Source organism: Coregonus clupeaformis, chromosome 39, assembly GCF_020615455.1.
Source record: "Coregonus clupeaformis isolate EN_2021a chromosome 39, ASM2061545v1, whole genome shotgun sequence".
Classification (NCBI taxonomy): Eukaryota; Metazoa; Chordata; class Actinopteri; order Salmoniformes; family Salmonidae; genus Coregonus; species Coregonus clupeaformis.
Genome location: NC_059230.1, coordinates 17385338 through 17400353, shown reverse-complemented (window position 1 = coordinate 17400353; position 15016 = coordinate 17385338). Strand labels below are relative to the sequence as shown.

The window sequence follows — 15016 nt, the reverse complement described above, 5'->3', positions numbered from 1 at the left end:
CTGGTATTCACAGTCATAACTCACAATAAATCAACAACATAAGACACATTTCTATATGACGCTATAGAAACTTACTTTTAGAAAGTTACATTAATGCAACAAGCACCATTACTGGGCAATGTCTAATTTCCCATGGATTAGTCATGAATAATACTAACTCTAATACATGTTCCATATGTTGTCGAAGGTAGATGAATGGTGAGCAGTGGATGCCTTTAAAGGGATAGTTCACTCATAAACTATATTGTAGTATTATGTTCATTAGCCCACTGTTAATACAATCCCCCAAAAACGGTGCATGTCAGCAGTCAAGTTTTCAAGATAGAGCACTTTCAGTACAGCGCAATAACGGTACTGATTTTGCATTGAAGGACAGGCTCTTTGTAATGGCTGGAATAGAATGAATGGTGAGGTAATGTACCTGTGCTGCTCTTGTGAGACAGCATGCTAAGGCGTTTCTCCAGCTCCTGGGCCTCATGGTTTACCCTCTCCTCAGAGTAGGCCTGGTTGGCGGCAGCGTTGGGGTCTGTCGGAGTGAAACACAACAGTATTCATTTTACTTTACCTTTAATTTACCAGCAGTCAACAGTCAACATAGTATCTATACCACACCATAGCAATGATATAGTAATTCCAATAAACTATATTCTACTGCTCTTTGGTCATTTACTACAGTATCCTAAAATAATATATCCGTTTAGGCCCTTGTGAGACATTTCAGTAGAATGGACAAAATTCTGTTTATATCTGTTGATTAATAGTAAAAAGAAATACGTTTATTTTATGCCTGCTGCATTAGGTTAGTATTGAGGTGACACTGGGACAGCTGTGAACATAAATCACCATTGTGCCAATGAATCCTGCACCCGGCCCGCCACAGGAGTCGCTAGTGCGCGATGAGACAAGAACATCCCTGCCGGCCAAACCCTCCCCTAACCTGGACGACGCTGGGACAATTGTGCGCCACCCCATGGGTCTCCCAGCTGCGACAGAGCCTGGACTCGAATCAGGATTGCTAGTGGCACAGCTAGCACTGCGATGCACTGCCTTAGACTACTGCGCCACTCGAGAGGTCCAAGTTGCGCTTTTGTCAAGATTTACACTACCAGTCAAAAGTTTGGACACACCTACTCATTCAAGGGTTTTTCTTTATTTTTACTATTTTTTACATTGTAAAATAATAGTGAAGACATCAAAACTATGAAATAACACATAACAAAAAAGTGTTTAACAAATCAAAATATATTATATTTAGATTATTCAAATAGCCACCCTTTGCCTTGATAACAGCTTTGCACACTCTTGGCATTCTCTCAACCAGCTTCATGAGATAGTCACCTGGAATGCATTTCAATTAACAGATGTGCCTTCTTAAAAGTTAATTTGTGGAATTTCTTTCCTTCTTAATGCGTTTGAGCCAATCAATTGTGTTGTGTCAAGGTAGGGGGGGGTATACAGAAGATAGCCCTATTTGGTAAAAGACCAAGTCCATATTATGGCAAGAACAGCTCAAATAAGCAAAGAGAAACAACAGTCCATCATTACTTTAAGAAATTAAGGTCAGTCAATACGAAAAAGTCCAGTCGCAAAAACCATCAAGCGCTATGATGAAACTGGCTCTCATGAGGACCGCCACAGGAATGGAAGACCCAGAGTTACCTCTGCTGCAAAGGATAAGTTCATTAGAGTTACCAGCCTCAGAAATTGCAGCCCAAATAAATGCTTCACAGAGTTCAAGTAACAGACACATCTCAACATCAACTGTTCAGAGGAGACTGTGACAAATTGGACATTAGACTGGTGGAAATCTGTCCTTTGGTCTGGAGTCCAAATTTGAGATTTTTGGTTCCAACCGCTGTGGCTTTGTGAGACGCGGTGTGGGTGAACGGATGATCTCTGCATGTGTATTTCCCACCGTAAAGCATGGAGGAGGAGGTGTTATGGTGTGGGGGTGCTTTGCTGGTGACACTGTCGTTGATTTATTTAGAATTCAAGGCACGCTTAACCAGCATGCTTACCACAGCATTCTGCAGTGATACGCCATCCCATCTGGTTTGGGCTTAGTGGGACTATCATTTGTTTTTCAACAGGACAATGACCCAACACACTGTGTAGCCCTTACACAGCCCTTATTTGACCAAGAAGGAGAGTGAAGGAGTGCTGCATCAGATGACCTGGCCACCACAATCACTCGACCTCAACCCAATTGAGATGGTTTGGGATGAGTTGGACTGCAGTGAAGGCAAAGCAGCCAACAAGTGCTCAGCATATGTGGGAACTCCTTCAAGACCATTGGAAAAGCATTCCAGGTGAAGCTGGTTGAGAGAATGCCAAGAGTGTGCAAAGCTGTCATCAAGGCAAAGGGTGGCTATTTGAAGAATCTCAAATATAACATTATTTTGATTTGTTTAACACTTTTTTGGTTACTACATGATTCCATATGTGTTATTTCATAGTTTTGATGTCTTCACTATTATTCTACAATGTAGAAAATAGTAAAAATCAAGAAAAACCCTGGAATGAGTAGGTGTGTCCAAACTTTTGACTGGTACTGTATATCATAAGGATGTGGTACTGGAGATGTTAAACACTAATCCAATCGTTGTTGAGATCTGATATCCAGCGCAGCGTAAGGCGAGACGTAGGTCAATGTCATCGTCAACCAATCCCATTTGTCAAATATTTTCGGTCGAAATTCCAGCTAAACTTGGAGAGGACAGTTAAAACAGCATGCTTCTGAGGAAGAGCTACAAAAGTAAGTAAATAGCCGTATTAGACTGAAAATATATATAAGGTGATTAAACTGAAAACATGTAAGGTGATTTTGTCAAACTTGAGAGGCTCTCCATGTTCATTAGTTGCTCACTTAACATATTTGCTGCTACTTCACTCAATCCAGTTTTCAAAGTCTCCCTTCCTAACTGTTTTACATTCCCTGAGGCCAACCAGAAATGTTTCCTTGGCCAAGAATTCCCAGATTTTCATAAAACAGACACACATTTGGTCTCTCGTTTCAGCATGACAAAAATAGCCTATGGGCGCACTACAATTAGCTTGTTTGGGCTTTTTGGGTGGGGGAATAAACATGTATTAATGTTATTTTAAATGTGGTCACTCTAGCTGTGATCAACAGAAGGGTTACTAGTGTATACACAAGTTACATTTTCTCTAGCACACATCTAATAGGGCAGGCAGTATCAGTACAGGGTCCTGTTCAGTAGGAAGAAAACAGATCTTAAACGAAGTCAAACCGAAAAGGTAATACCTGAACGTATCCAATAAGAACACAGATTTTTGTTTTCCTATGCAAAACTTTTCGCTACGGTGTGCCCTACTGAACATGACCCAGTACTGAGAATGAGACGACATCAAGTGCTAGCGTTATCGTTATGCTGTCACGTCGCCCTCTATCTGTGAGGGTGAGAATGCCAGGCCTTTAGCGAGGTAATAGAGAACAGGGTCACACAGGGGTACACCTTGCTGTTTGTGCAACACTACATGTGTTTATTAATAGCACTGCTTGCCACGTGGCCCCTGTGGTACGCGTAATGGAGATGGTGTGGCTACGGATCGTTAGTACTGCGCTGAGGATCTAATGTAAGTTACCTTAGTCCCAACCCAAGGTCAGCTGTTATTGGTAAGTTACATTGATTTCCTGGTCAACCCATATTTTGTCAAGGGTAATTTCCAAGGGTCATTGTCATTTTTATTGTGCAAGTAGAGGGCAAAATGACATACAAATGGCAAAAGACTACCTCGAGAATTTCAAATGGATTGCCATTTATGTGATACCGGCATATCTAACGGTTAATGAAAAGACTGCAATCAACTGGACGTAACAGCTGGCATCTGCTTCAGCGTCTTGTCAACAACCCTGTTCCCTTGCACGAGAAGGGACAGTGGTGTTTACAGGAGAGTAGGGAGGAGAGAGAGAGAGAGAGAGAGAGAGAGAGAGAGAGAGAGAGAGAGAGAGAGAGAGAGAGAGAGAGAGAGAGAGAGAGAGAGAGAGAAATGGGGGGCAAAGCAAGGGGAAAATGTCAAAGAGACAAAGCAAGAGATAGAGAGAGAGAACGAGAGAGAGAGGGGCACTGAGTGTGTGCTGGTGGTGGGGGAGAGCAGGGGACACAGGAATTCTGGGGATGAGGTTACACACATGCCCAGAGTGATTAGAAGGGTTTGGTGCGCTCTGCTTGTGTGAACTGTGACTTTGACCTCCCGCTCTCCCTCTGACATCGTCCCCTGCTATTTATTCTACTACGGACTACAATAATAGGAGATGAGCTCAAGGCCTGATTGGCCGAGGGGATGTGTGAAACCAGGAATACCCAGTGGGACAAGCCACAGCTGCAGCGCCCACACTAACCCCTCTCTCACGACGCAACAGACTATGCAGAGGTGACTGGATTGAATTTGCTGCTATAATTACAGTTAGTACAGTGGTTATCCTATTACATATATATAAGGTGGCCCCGTTGTATACGCTGCTTACGGTACAGTTAGTCCAGTGGTTATCAGATTATATTCACTAATATTATGGTCTGTACCCAGATAATCCAATTATGTATAAAACAGCTGTCAGTCATAATGCTGTTGGATCCAAGTACATTGGATGGAATCCATGGGACTCAGTGTAACAACCTCTGGAAGTGGCTGCATTCCAGAAAGCACATGGTGGGCTACTATTATAGTGAGGATAAATCCCACACAAAGTATCTCTTGAAGAACGCTTAATTTTAATTAAGACAGCAAATGTTCAATTTAAGTGTTTGCCAAGTCAGAAGGCGAAAAGACAATGGATAATATACCTCTACATAACTTACCTCAGAATGACCACAAGGATACATTGAGGCTACATTTCATCCATATTCTCCATTTAAATTGCCCAGAAATGTGATAAAAATACTCCTAACTCCCATATGTCCTGTCCTATAAATTCACCACCCTGGTCTGTATGTACTTGTTTGGGCAAGCCGTATAGCTAGCCGCGACAACGCAGCAGTAAACACCTTTGGTACTGACCTGGCAGGATTGGCCGCAGTCCAAAAGGGCCTCTGGTGGGGGAGATGCCCCTGACGATGCAGTCGAACAGAAAGCTGATCTGCTCGCCCTCCATGGACGATAGGAAGAAGACGCCAGCCCCTGTAGGAAACACACATAGTCCGCCGGCTTAATGTCACATTTCACTCTTTAGATAGAATGTTTTACCACATCCCTCTGGGTCAATTATAACTGGATGGAAGTAGAGTACAGAGATACATCTTTGTACTGGCCAGTTGGCACACAAGCACACCAATAGCTAGCACCCATTCATTTTGTTTACAGACTGAATGGACCACTCTGGATTGTCATCCATCTGCAAATTGACGTCCATTTCAACTTAGCCAGATAGTGAAATAAGAGCAGCCTTGAACTTCTTTAGATATAAAAAAACTGCTGAGTTTAAATTATGTTAACCCACTACATTCCAGAATACAGATGTATGATCTTAATTTGAGCCAGTTTGCTACAGCAGGAAAATAATCCTGCAGCAACAGAAAATAAAAACGCAACATGCAACAATTTAAAAGATTTTACTGAGTTACAGTTCATATTCATTAGGCCCTAATCTATGGATTTCACATGACTGGGAATACAGATATGCATCTGTTGGTCACAGATACATAAAAAAATAAGGTAGGGCCGTGGATCAGAAAACCAGTATCTGGTGTAACCAGATAATTTGCCTCTCCTTCACATAGAGTTGATCAGGCTTGTCCCATTGTGGAATGTTGTCCCACTCCTCTTCAATGGCTGTGCGAATTTGCTGGATATTGGCGGGAATTGGAACATGCTGTCGTCCACATCTATCCAGAGCATCCCAAACATGCTCAATGGGTGACATGTCTGGTGAGTATGCAGACCATGGAAGAACTGGGACATTTTCAGATCCTTGCGACATGGGGCTGTGCATTATCATGCTGAAATATGAGGTCATGGCGCTGGATGAATGGCAAGACAATGGGCCTCAGGATCTCGTCACGGTATCTCTGTGGATTCAAATTGCCATTGCTAAAATGAAATTGTGTTAGTTGTCCGTAGCTTATGCCTGCCCATACCATAACCCCACTGCCACCATGGGGCACTCTGTTCACAACGTTGTCATCAGCAAATCGCTCGGCCACACAACGCGGTTGTGAGGCCAGTTGGACGCACTGCCAAATTCTCTAAAACAATGCTTATGGTAGATAAATTAACATAAAATTATCTGGCAACAGCTCTGGTGGACATTCCTGCAGTCAGCATGCCAATTGCACGCTCCCTCAAAACTTGAGACATTTGTGGCATTGTGTTGTGTGACAAAACTGCACATTTTAGAGTGGCCTTTCATTGTACCCAGCACAAGGTGCACCTGTGTAATGACCATGCTGTTTAATCAGCTTCTTGATATGCCTTAACTGTCAGGTGGATGGATTATCATGGCAAAGGAGAAATGCTCACTAACAGGATATGTAAACAAATTTGTGCACAACATTTGAGAGACATATGTTTTTTGTGCGAATGGAACATTTCTGGGATCTTTTATTTCAGGTCATGAAACATGGAACCAACACTTTACATGTTGTGTTTATATTTTTGTTCCGTGTAGTATGTGGATTTTTGTAGAGCTTGATACATTTTTCGTTAGGGCAAATTAAGTCTTTAGAAGCCTTTTCAAACCTTGAATACTCTACAAGTTTGCATTTCCTGCTGTGATCAAAATAAGATCCTACATCTGTAGGCTAAATAAAGCCTCACACAACACAAATGAACAGTCAAAAATCAAGATCTCTGATATACAGCTCCGGTCACTCAAAATGTCAAATTCAAAGTGTAAAGGTGGTGAAGGGCGCAAGGGTGTGAGGGTTAATGGGTCAGGACCTCTCCTGCCCTCTTGCCCTCCCTGCTAACAGCCAAGGCTGCTAACCATCATTCCCAAGTCCAAGACACACCAGGGGGTGTCACCAAAAGGGTCCTTCTGTCACCTGGTCCTGAGACCACCCACCACAGAGCTACCCCCTGTCACATTCTTTAGATGCCACCGACCCTAAGAAGGGATCAGAGGTTAGCAGCTAAGACCACTCAGATGTTTACACTGAGGGGGACTCAAGACGTATGTTACAACCAGTGGGGTCGGTGCCGTTTAAGAATTTTTTTAATGAGCATGGCCTTATTTCTATTACAGCATATTGGATGACATCCATAGCTTTAGGCTACTACATGATAATCACATTTTCCCTATACCCAGGTTGCTACAACCTAGCCTATGAATTAAAGTTTACAACGTAGGTGCACATGTCGAGAGAAATTTGAAGGTGACAGACACTTACACATTCAATACCGCCTTGCACAATCTTGCCTGCATTAAGCTGATCTAGGGTGTAATCATTAGTCCAACAATTGCAAACGAGAGTTTCTATTGGACAAAACTAGCTGTCCTCTGGCTACACCATGGTGCTACCCTACAGAGTGCTGTTGAGGCTACTGTAGACCTTCATTGCAAAACAGTGTGTTATAATCAATTATTTGGTGACGTGAATATATTTAGTATAGTTTTATCTAAAAAGAATAACTAATGTTTCACTATTTTTATTTCTATGAAATTCACTGAGGAGGATGGTCCTCCCCTTCCTCCAATGAGGAGCCTCCACTGGTTACAACATCTCCTGTCTGCAGTAATCTGTTGTCGTCTATCATCCTGTTCTGAGTAAAATGGCCAATTCAAAAGGTTAGTTAATAATCTCACTTGAGTATCATTTACAGTATGAATGGGTTCAATAGCTGCAATGTCTACTACTGCATCGATTTATTTCAGTACATGAGTGCAAAGTCCTCTGTCATTGAGTGATGCTTTGAATGAATGAGTGGAATGAGTGGTGCTTTGAGGACAACTCAAGGCTCCGGCTACAACAACAACAACAACAACAACAACAAGCAACAGGTGAGATAACTAACTTCCTTAATGATGACATCATGAAAAGGCTTCAACAAAGCTAAGCAGCACACATCACACACTCCCCACCCCCACCCTAACTTAATGGACATCTCCACTTCTACCTTATAAAGTCAGAACCATATGACCAAACCAAGGCGCCGTCATTCGCTGGGGGGACAGGTTTTTAGACAAGCGTGTAAATAAGTTATGCGGCGAAGCAACGAGAGTCAATGTTAGTCCTCTTATTTTTACCCAGGCTCAGTGGCAGTTGACAGTCTTCCAAGCAGCGGCCATTAACTGACACCAGCACCAGGAGATGAAAGCACTGAGTGAGAACTAAGTCATATAACAACACACTTACTACTGTCCATCTGCACTCAGACGGCCCTGTCTCTGCTCCTTAAAAGCATTGTTAAAGCTCTTTATTTCTCAACGGAAATATCCTGGGTTTTGAAGTAGTATCTTTGGTCAGATGTCAAATGCAGGTATCATTATTTTATCCAAGATAAAAGACAGGGTGATTCTACATACTTTGATCAGCTCTATAAAAAACAGATTCTTTCCCCCACCAGTATAGCTTTGTTACCCATCCCTGTTTCCATTGCCATAACATGGCTTTGAAATGTCTCAGTTTTGATATTTGACAACACTGGGAGTTGTTATAGACGGACGCTGAGCCTGGCCTTGAAGAAAGTCTACATGGGAAAGACTGAAGAGGCCAGTTCACCACCAGACACCATGCAGCAACATTACCCCCAAACCAGAGGTCCAGTAACACTGTAGCCCCACTTCTCCTTCTGCTGTAGATAAACTGTGCTGCGACAACGTACACTACATGACAAAAGTATGTGGACACCCCATTCCAAAATCATGGCCATTAATATGGAGTTGGTCCCCCCTTTGCTGCTATCACAGCCTCCACTCTTCTGGGAAGGTTTTCTACTCAGCCACAAGAGCATTAGTGAGGTCGGACACTGATGTTGGACGAATAGGCCTGGCTCGCAGTCGGTGTTCCAATTCAAGATCTTCCACACCGATCTCGACAAACCATTTCTGAATGGACCTTGCTTTGTTGATGGGGGCATTGTCATGCTGAAACAGGAAAAGGCCTTCCCGAAACTATTGCCACAAAGTTGGAAGCACAGAATCGTCTAGAATGTCATTGTTAGCTGTAGCATTAAGATTTCCCTTCACTGGAACTAAGGGGCCTATGTATTCGGGCATATGCCGTTCTCCTGGCATCCGCCAAACCCAAATTTCGTCCGTAGGACTGCCAGATGTTAAAGCGTGATTCATCACTCCAGAGAATGCATTTCCACTGCTCCAGAGTCCAATGGCGGCGAGCTTTACACCACTCCAGCCAACGCTTGGCATTGCGCATGGTGATCTTAGGCTTGTGTGCGGCTGCTCGGCCATGGAAACCCATTTCATGAAGCTCCAGAGGAACATTTATTTAGCTGATGTTGCTTCCAGAAGCAGTTTGGAACTCGGTAGTGAGTGCTGCAACCGAGGACAGGCGATTTTTACGCGCTATGCGCTTCAGCACTCGGCGGTCCCGTTCTGTGAGCTTGTGTGGCCTACCACTCCGCGGCCGAGCTGTTGTTGCTCCTTGACATTTCCACTTCACAATTACAGTACTTACAGTTGACCGGGGCAGCTCTAGCAGCGCAGAAAGTTGATGAACGGTCTTGTTGGAAAGGTAACTGAGCTCTTCAGTAAGGCCATTATACTGCCAATGTTTTTCAATGGAGATTGCATGGCTGTGTGCTTGATTTTATACACCTGTCAGCAATGGGTGTGGCTGAAATAGCCGAATCCACTAATTTGAAGGGGTGTCCACCTACTTTTGTATATATAGTGTATCTCTGGAATGCGTGCCCTTCAAGACACAAACATTCAGATGCGCCCATGTATACAGTGCATTTGGAAAGTATTCAGAACCCTTGACCTTTTCCACATTTTGTTACGTTACAGCCTTTTCTGAAAAAAATTAAAATAAATAATCCTCATCAATATACAGTGCCTTGCAAAGGTATTCATCCCCCTTGGCATTTTTCCTATTTTGTTGCATTACAACCTGTAATTTAAATGGATTTTTATTTGGATTTCATGTAATGGACATACACAAAATAATCAAAATTGGTGAAGTGAAATGAAAAAAATAACTTTCAAAAAATTATAAAGAATAAATAACGGAAAGTGTTGCGTGCATATGTATTCACCCCCTTTGCTATGAAGCCACTAAATAAGATCTGGTGCAACCAATTACCTTCAGAAGTCACATAATTAGTTAAATAAAGTCCACCTGTGTGCAATCTAAGTGTCACATGATCAGTCACATGTTCTGAAAGGCCCCAGAGTCTGCAACACCACTAAGCAAGGGGCACCACCAAGCAAGAGGCACCATGAAGACCAAGGAGCTTTCCACAGGTCAGGGAGAAGTACAGATCAGGGTTGGGGTTATAAAAAAATATCATAAACTTTGAACATCCCATATGGCAATATGGCACCACAACAAACCTGCCAAGAGAGGGCCGCCCACCAAAACTCACGGACCAGGCAAGGAGGGCATTAATCAAAAAGGCAACAAAGAGACCAAAGATAACCCAGAAGGAGCTGCAAAGCTCCACAGCAGATATTGGAGTATCTGTCCATAGTACCACTTTAAGCCGTACACTCCACAGAGCTGGGCTTTACAGAAGAGTGGCCAGAAAAAAAATAAGCAAACATGTTTGGTGTGTGGTGTTCGCCAAAAGGCATGTGGGAGACTCCCCAAACATATGGAAGAAGGTACTCTGGTCAGATGAGACTAAAATTGAGCTTTTTGGCCATGAAGGAAAACGCTATGTCTGGCACAAACCCAACACCTCTCATCACCTCGAGAACACCATCCCCACAGTGAAGCATGGTGGTGGCAGCATCATGCTGTGGGGATGTTTTTCCATCAGTAGGGACTGGGAAACTAGTTAGAATTGAAGGAATGAGGATGGTGCTAAATACAGGAAAATTCTTGAGGGAAACCTGTTTCAGTCTTCCAGAGATTTGTGACTGGGACGGAGGTTCACCTTCCAGCAGGACAATGACCCTAAGCATACTGCTAAAGCAACACTCAAGTGGTTTAAACTCCTGAGTGGCGCAGTGGTCTAAGGCACTGCATCGCAGTGCTAGCTGTGTCACTAGAGATCCTGGTTCGAATCCAGGCTCTGTCGCAGCCGGCCGCGACCGGGAGACTCATGGGCAGCGCACAATTGGCCTAGCGTTGTCCAGGGTAGGGGAGGGAATGGCCGGCAGGGATGTAGCTCAGTTGATAGAGCATGGCGTTTGCAACGCCAGGGTTGTGGGTTCGATTCCCACGGGGGACCAGTATGAAAAAAAAATATGTATTCACTAACTGTAAGTCGCTCTGGATAAGAGCGTCTGCTAAATGACTAAAATGTAAATGTTTAAGGGGAAACATTTTAATATCTTGGAATGGCCTCGTCAAAGCCCAGACCTCAATCCAATTGAGAATCTGTGGTATGACTTAAAGATTGCTGTACACCAGCAGAACCCATCCAACTTGAAGGAGCTGGAGCAGTTTTGCCTTGAAGAATGGGCAAAAATCCCAGTGGCTAGATGTGCCAAGCTTATAGAGACTTGCAGCTGTAATTGCTGCAAAAGATGGCTCTACAAAGTATTGACTTTGGGGGGGGTGGGGGGGGGGTGAATAGTTATGCATGCTCAAGTTCTGTTGTTTTGTCTTATTTCTTGTTTGTTTCACACAAAAAAATATTTTGCATATTCAAAGTGGTAGGCATGTTGTGTAAATCAAATGATACAAAACCCAAAAAAATCATACTTACATAAGTATTCAGACCCTTTGCTATGAGACTCAAAATTGAGCTCAGGAGCATCCTGTTTCCATTGATCATCCTTGAGAAGTTTCTACAACTTCATTGGAGTCCACCTGTGGTAAATTCAATTGAATTGACATGATTTGGAAAGGCACACACCTGTCTATATAAGGTCCCACAGTTCACAGTGCATGTCAGAGCAAAAACCAAGCCATGAGGTTGAAGGAATTGTCCGTAGAGCTCTGAGACAGGATTGTGTCGTGGTACAGATCTGGGGAAGGGTACCAAAACAATTCTGCAGCATTGAAGGTCCCCAAGAACACAGTGGTATCCATCATTCTTAAATTGAAGAAGTTTGGAACCACCTAAACTCTTCCTACAGCCCGGACAAACTGACCAATCGGGGGAGAAGGGCCTTGGTCAGGGAGGTGACCAAAAACCCAATGGTCACTCTGACAGACCTCCAGAGTTCCTCTGTGGAGATAGGAGAACATTCCAGAAGGACAACCATCTCTGCAGCACTCCACCAATCAGACCTTTATGGTAGAGTGGCCAGACGGAAGCCAATCCTCAGTAAAAGGCACATGACAGCCCGCTTGGAGTTTGCCAAAAGGCACCTAAAGGACTCTCAGACCATGAGAAACATGATTCTCAGGTCTGATGAAACCAAGATTGAACTCTTTGACCTGAATGCCAAGCATCACATCTGGAGAAAACCTGGCACCATCCCTACGGTGAAGCAAGGTGGTGGCAGCATCATGCTGTGGGGATGTTTTTCAGCGGCAGGTACTGGGAGACTAGTCAGGAACGAGGGAAAGATGAACGGAGCAAAGTACAGAGAGTTCCATGATGAAAGCCTGCTCCAGAGCACTCAGGACCTCAGACTGGGGCGAAGGTTCACCTTCCAACAGGACAACAACCCTAAGCACACAGCCAAGACAATGCAGGAGTGGCTTCGGGACAAGTCTCTGAATGTCCTTGAGTGGCCCAGCCAGAGCCCGGACTTGAACCCGATCTAACATCTCTGGAGAGACCTGGAAATAGCTGTGCAACGACACTCCCCATCCAACCTGACAGAGCTTGAGAGGATCTGCAGAGAAGAATGGGAGAAACTCCACAAATACAGGTGTGCCAAGCTTGTAGCGTCATACCCAAGGCAACTCGAGGCTGTAATCGCTGCCAAAGGTGCTTCAACAAAGTACTGAGTAAATGGTCTGAATGCTTATATTTCATGTATATTATTTTGCAAAACAAATTACAAACCTGTCATTATGGGGTATTGTGTGTAGATTGATGAGTGAAAAAAACTATTTTATCCATTTTAGAATAAGGAAAAATGTGGAAAAAGTGAAGGGGTCTGAATACTTTCTGAATGCACTGTAGATCCCATGTACACACAAACATTTTTCCCGTCTTTGAAAAAGGGATGTGCTTTCCTTTTTTTTTTACGACACATGGATTGGAAAACGTTCCCCGATGTGACCTTCACGATATTAAGTTGCGCCTCTAGCAGAAGATTGAATGGAGCTAAATAAATCACGGATCACATACTGGAGTCTCGTGTTTCCAGTGGATCGTGTGTATTAATATTGCTCTGATGTCTTCAGCTATGCGGCGTACTTTGCGTGCCTGTCTGTGTCCACTCCAGGTGTTGACACGCATCCATTCCCCCTCTAACGGTTTTGTGTCTATTCCAGGATGTAAACTGCAAAATACCATACCGCAAATCACATACACATGTTAATGTGAGTTGGACCCAAGGACAGCTACACTGGAGTCAGAAAAATGAAGAAACACCCAGCAACTCTGTTCATCCCTCTAGTCACTAGTTGTAATTCCGACACTAATGTTCTCTATCTGAAAGATGCCAGCTGGCACGCTGTACCAACAGGGTAGAGGACTCAAAGAGTAAAAACCCATGGAAGTGTAATGATTTAAATCCTCCGAATGCCAAATGTGTCTTTCATGCTCTCAATGAAAACACGGTTGAAGTCCCAAAGATGAGATAAATCATAGAAACATGTCAGTTAGACCAACTTGTGGTGTGATACAACAGGCTGAAAGAACATGTCAACATACTCTGCATGTGAATCAGGCATGAAACTGATAGAGAGAAATAAAACTAGACAAATGCTTAGATGTGTAGTTTGAATTAACTTCTGTAACTGTCCACTTTCCTGTCATTAAATCCCCTCATCATCATAGATCAATCAAATGAAGCCTTTAGTCCTTTCAAAGTACCCAAAGGTCATCGGAAATAATAACCATCATATACAGTATGACCTACATGAAATGCCACAATGCCACATTCAACTTGAATTTGAGTCCATCACAGTTTTACTGTGGGGGATGATTTCCTGTTGCCACATACTGTTATGTACTGTATTGGATAGTATTCTTATGACTCGCTCAAGCAAATACATCCTCTTTATTACTTCCATAATACTTCATCAGATCACATAGAGATAGATGTTTGTGTCAGTTCTTAGAAAACAGTCCAAGATTAATCTTATAGGCCATTGGGCTTAGGTTCAAAGGATCCACATGCTGAAGCCAAATGTCAAACTGGAAAGCACCAATGACAACGCCACTCTTCTTTTTCGTGAGACAATAACAGCACAATGGTTAATAGACGTAGCGCAACAACAACAGCGACATCAATCAACTCACAGTAGCCGCAGCGCGTTCCCCCCTCAAAGACGAAGCCATTTGGTACAGGCCCATATCTGCGCAGGTCCGGGAGGTTCCACTGGCCGATGATAACAGGGGGGATGTCCCTGGCCAGAACCAGTAGGTTGTTACACAAGTGAAGAATCGCAGGCCCGCTCTCCAACTTGGTGCCTGGTAAGATGCCAACGCTGAACCTGTGGACTGGACAGAGAAGAACATAAGTTGAAAACCACTTAAATACAAGACAAAAACAAATTAGGTCATTGACTTAATAAAAACATCCCATTATAGACTATGCCTCCCTCGGCTTCAATGGTAGCCAATAACTATAAAGGGATAGAGAAAACTATTTAATTCCAAACATTATTGCTCCAGTATGGCTTTGATTTAACTGCACAATAAAAAGAAGGGGAAACAGTTGAGCGCATTGAGAGTGAGATCAGTAAGCTGAGAGTGAGATCAGTAAACTGAGAGTGAGGTCTGTAAGCTAAGAGTGAGATCAGTAAGCTGAACTAAGAACAGAGTAGAGCTCAGATCTGAAGCCCAAATGTAATCAATCAGA

At 43.4% G+C, this 15016-nt stretch overlaps 1 protein-coding gene across 2 annotated transcripts in view; it reads right to left on the bottom strand.

Annotated features, from left to right (window-relative positions):
- LOC121554381 (protein Dok-7) overlaps positions 1 to 15016 on the bottom strand; it is a 46585-nt gene that overhangs the window by 27478 nt on the left and 4091 nt on the right. For both annotated transcript variants that reach the window (XM_041867940.2, XM_041867941.2), the window contains exons 4-6: positions 14455 to 14655; positions 5020 to 5139; positions 422 to 526 (exon numbers count right to left, since the gene is read on the bottom strand). In XM_041867940.2, coding sequence (XP_041723874.1) covers positions 422 to 526; positions 5020 to 5139; positions 14455 to 14655 — 426 coding nt within the window. The remainder of the gene's footprint in view (positions 1 to 421; positions 527 to 5019; positions 5140 to 14454; positions 14656 to 15016) is intronic.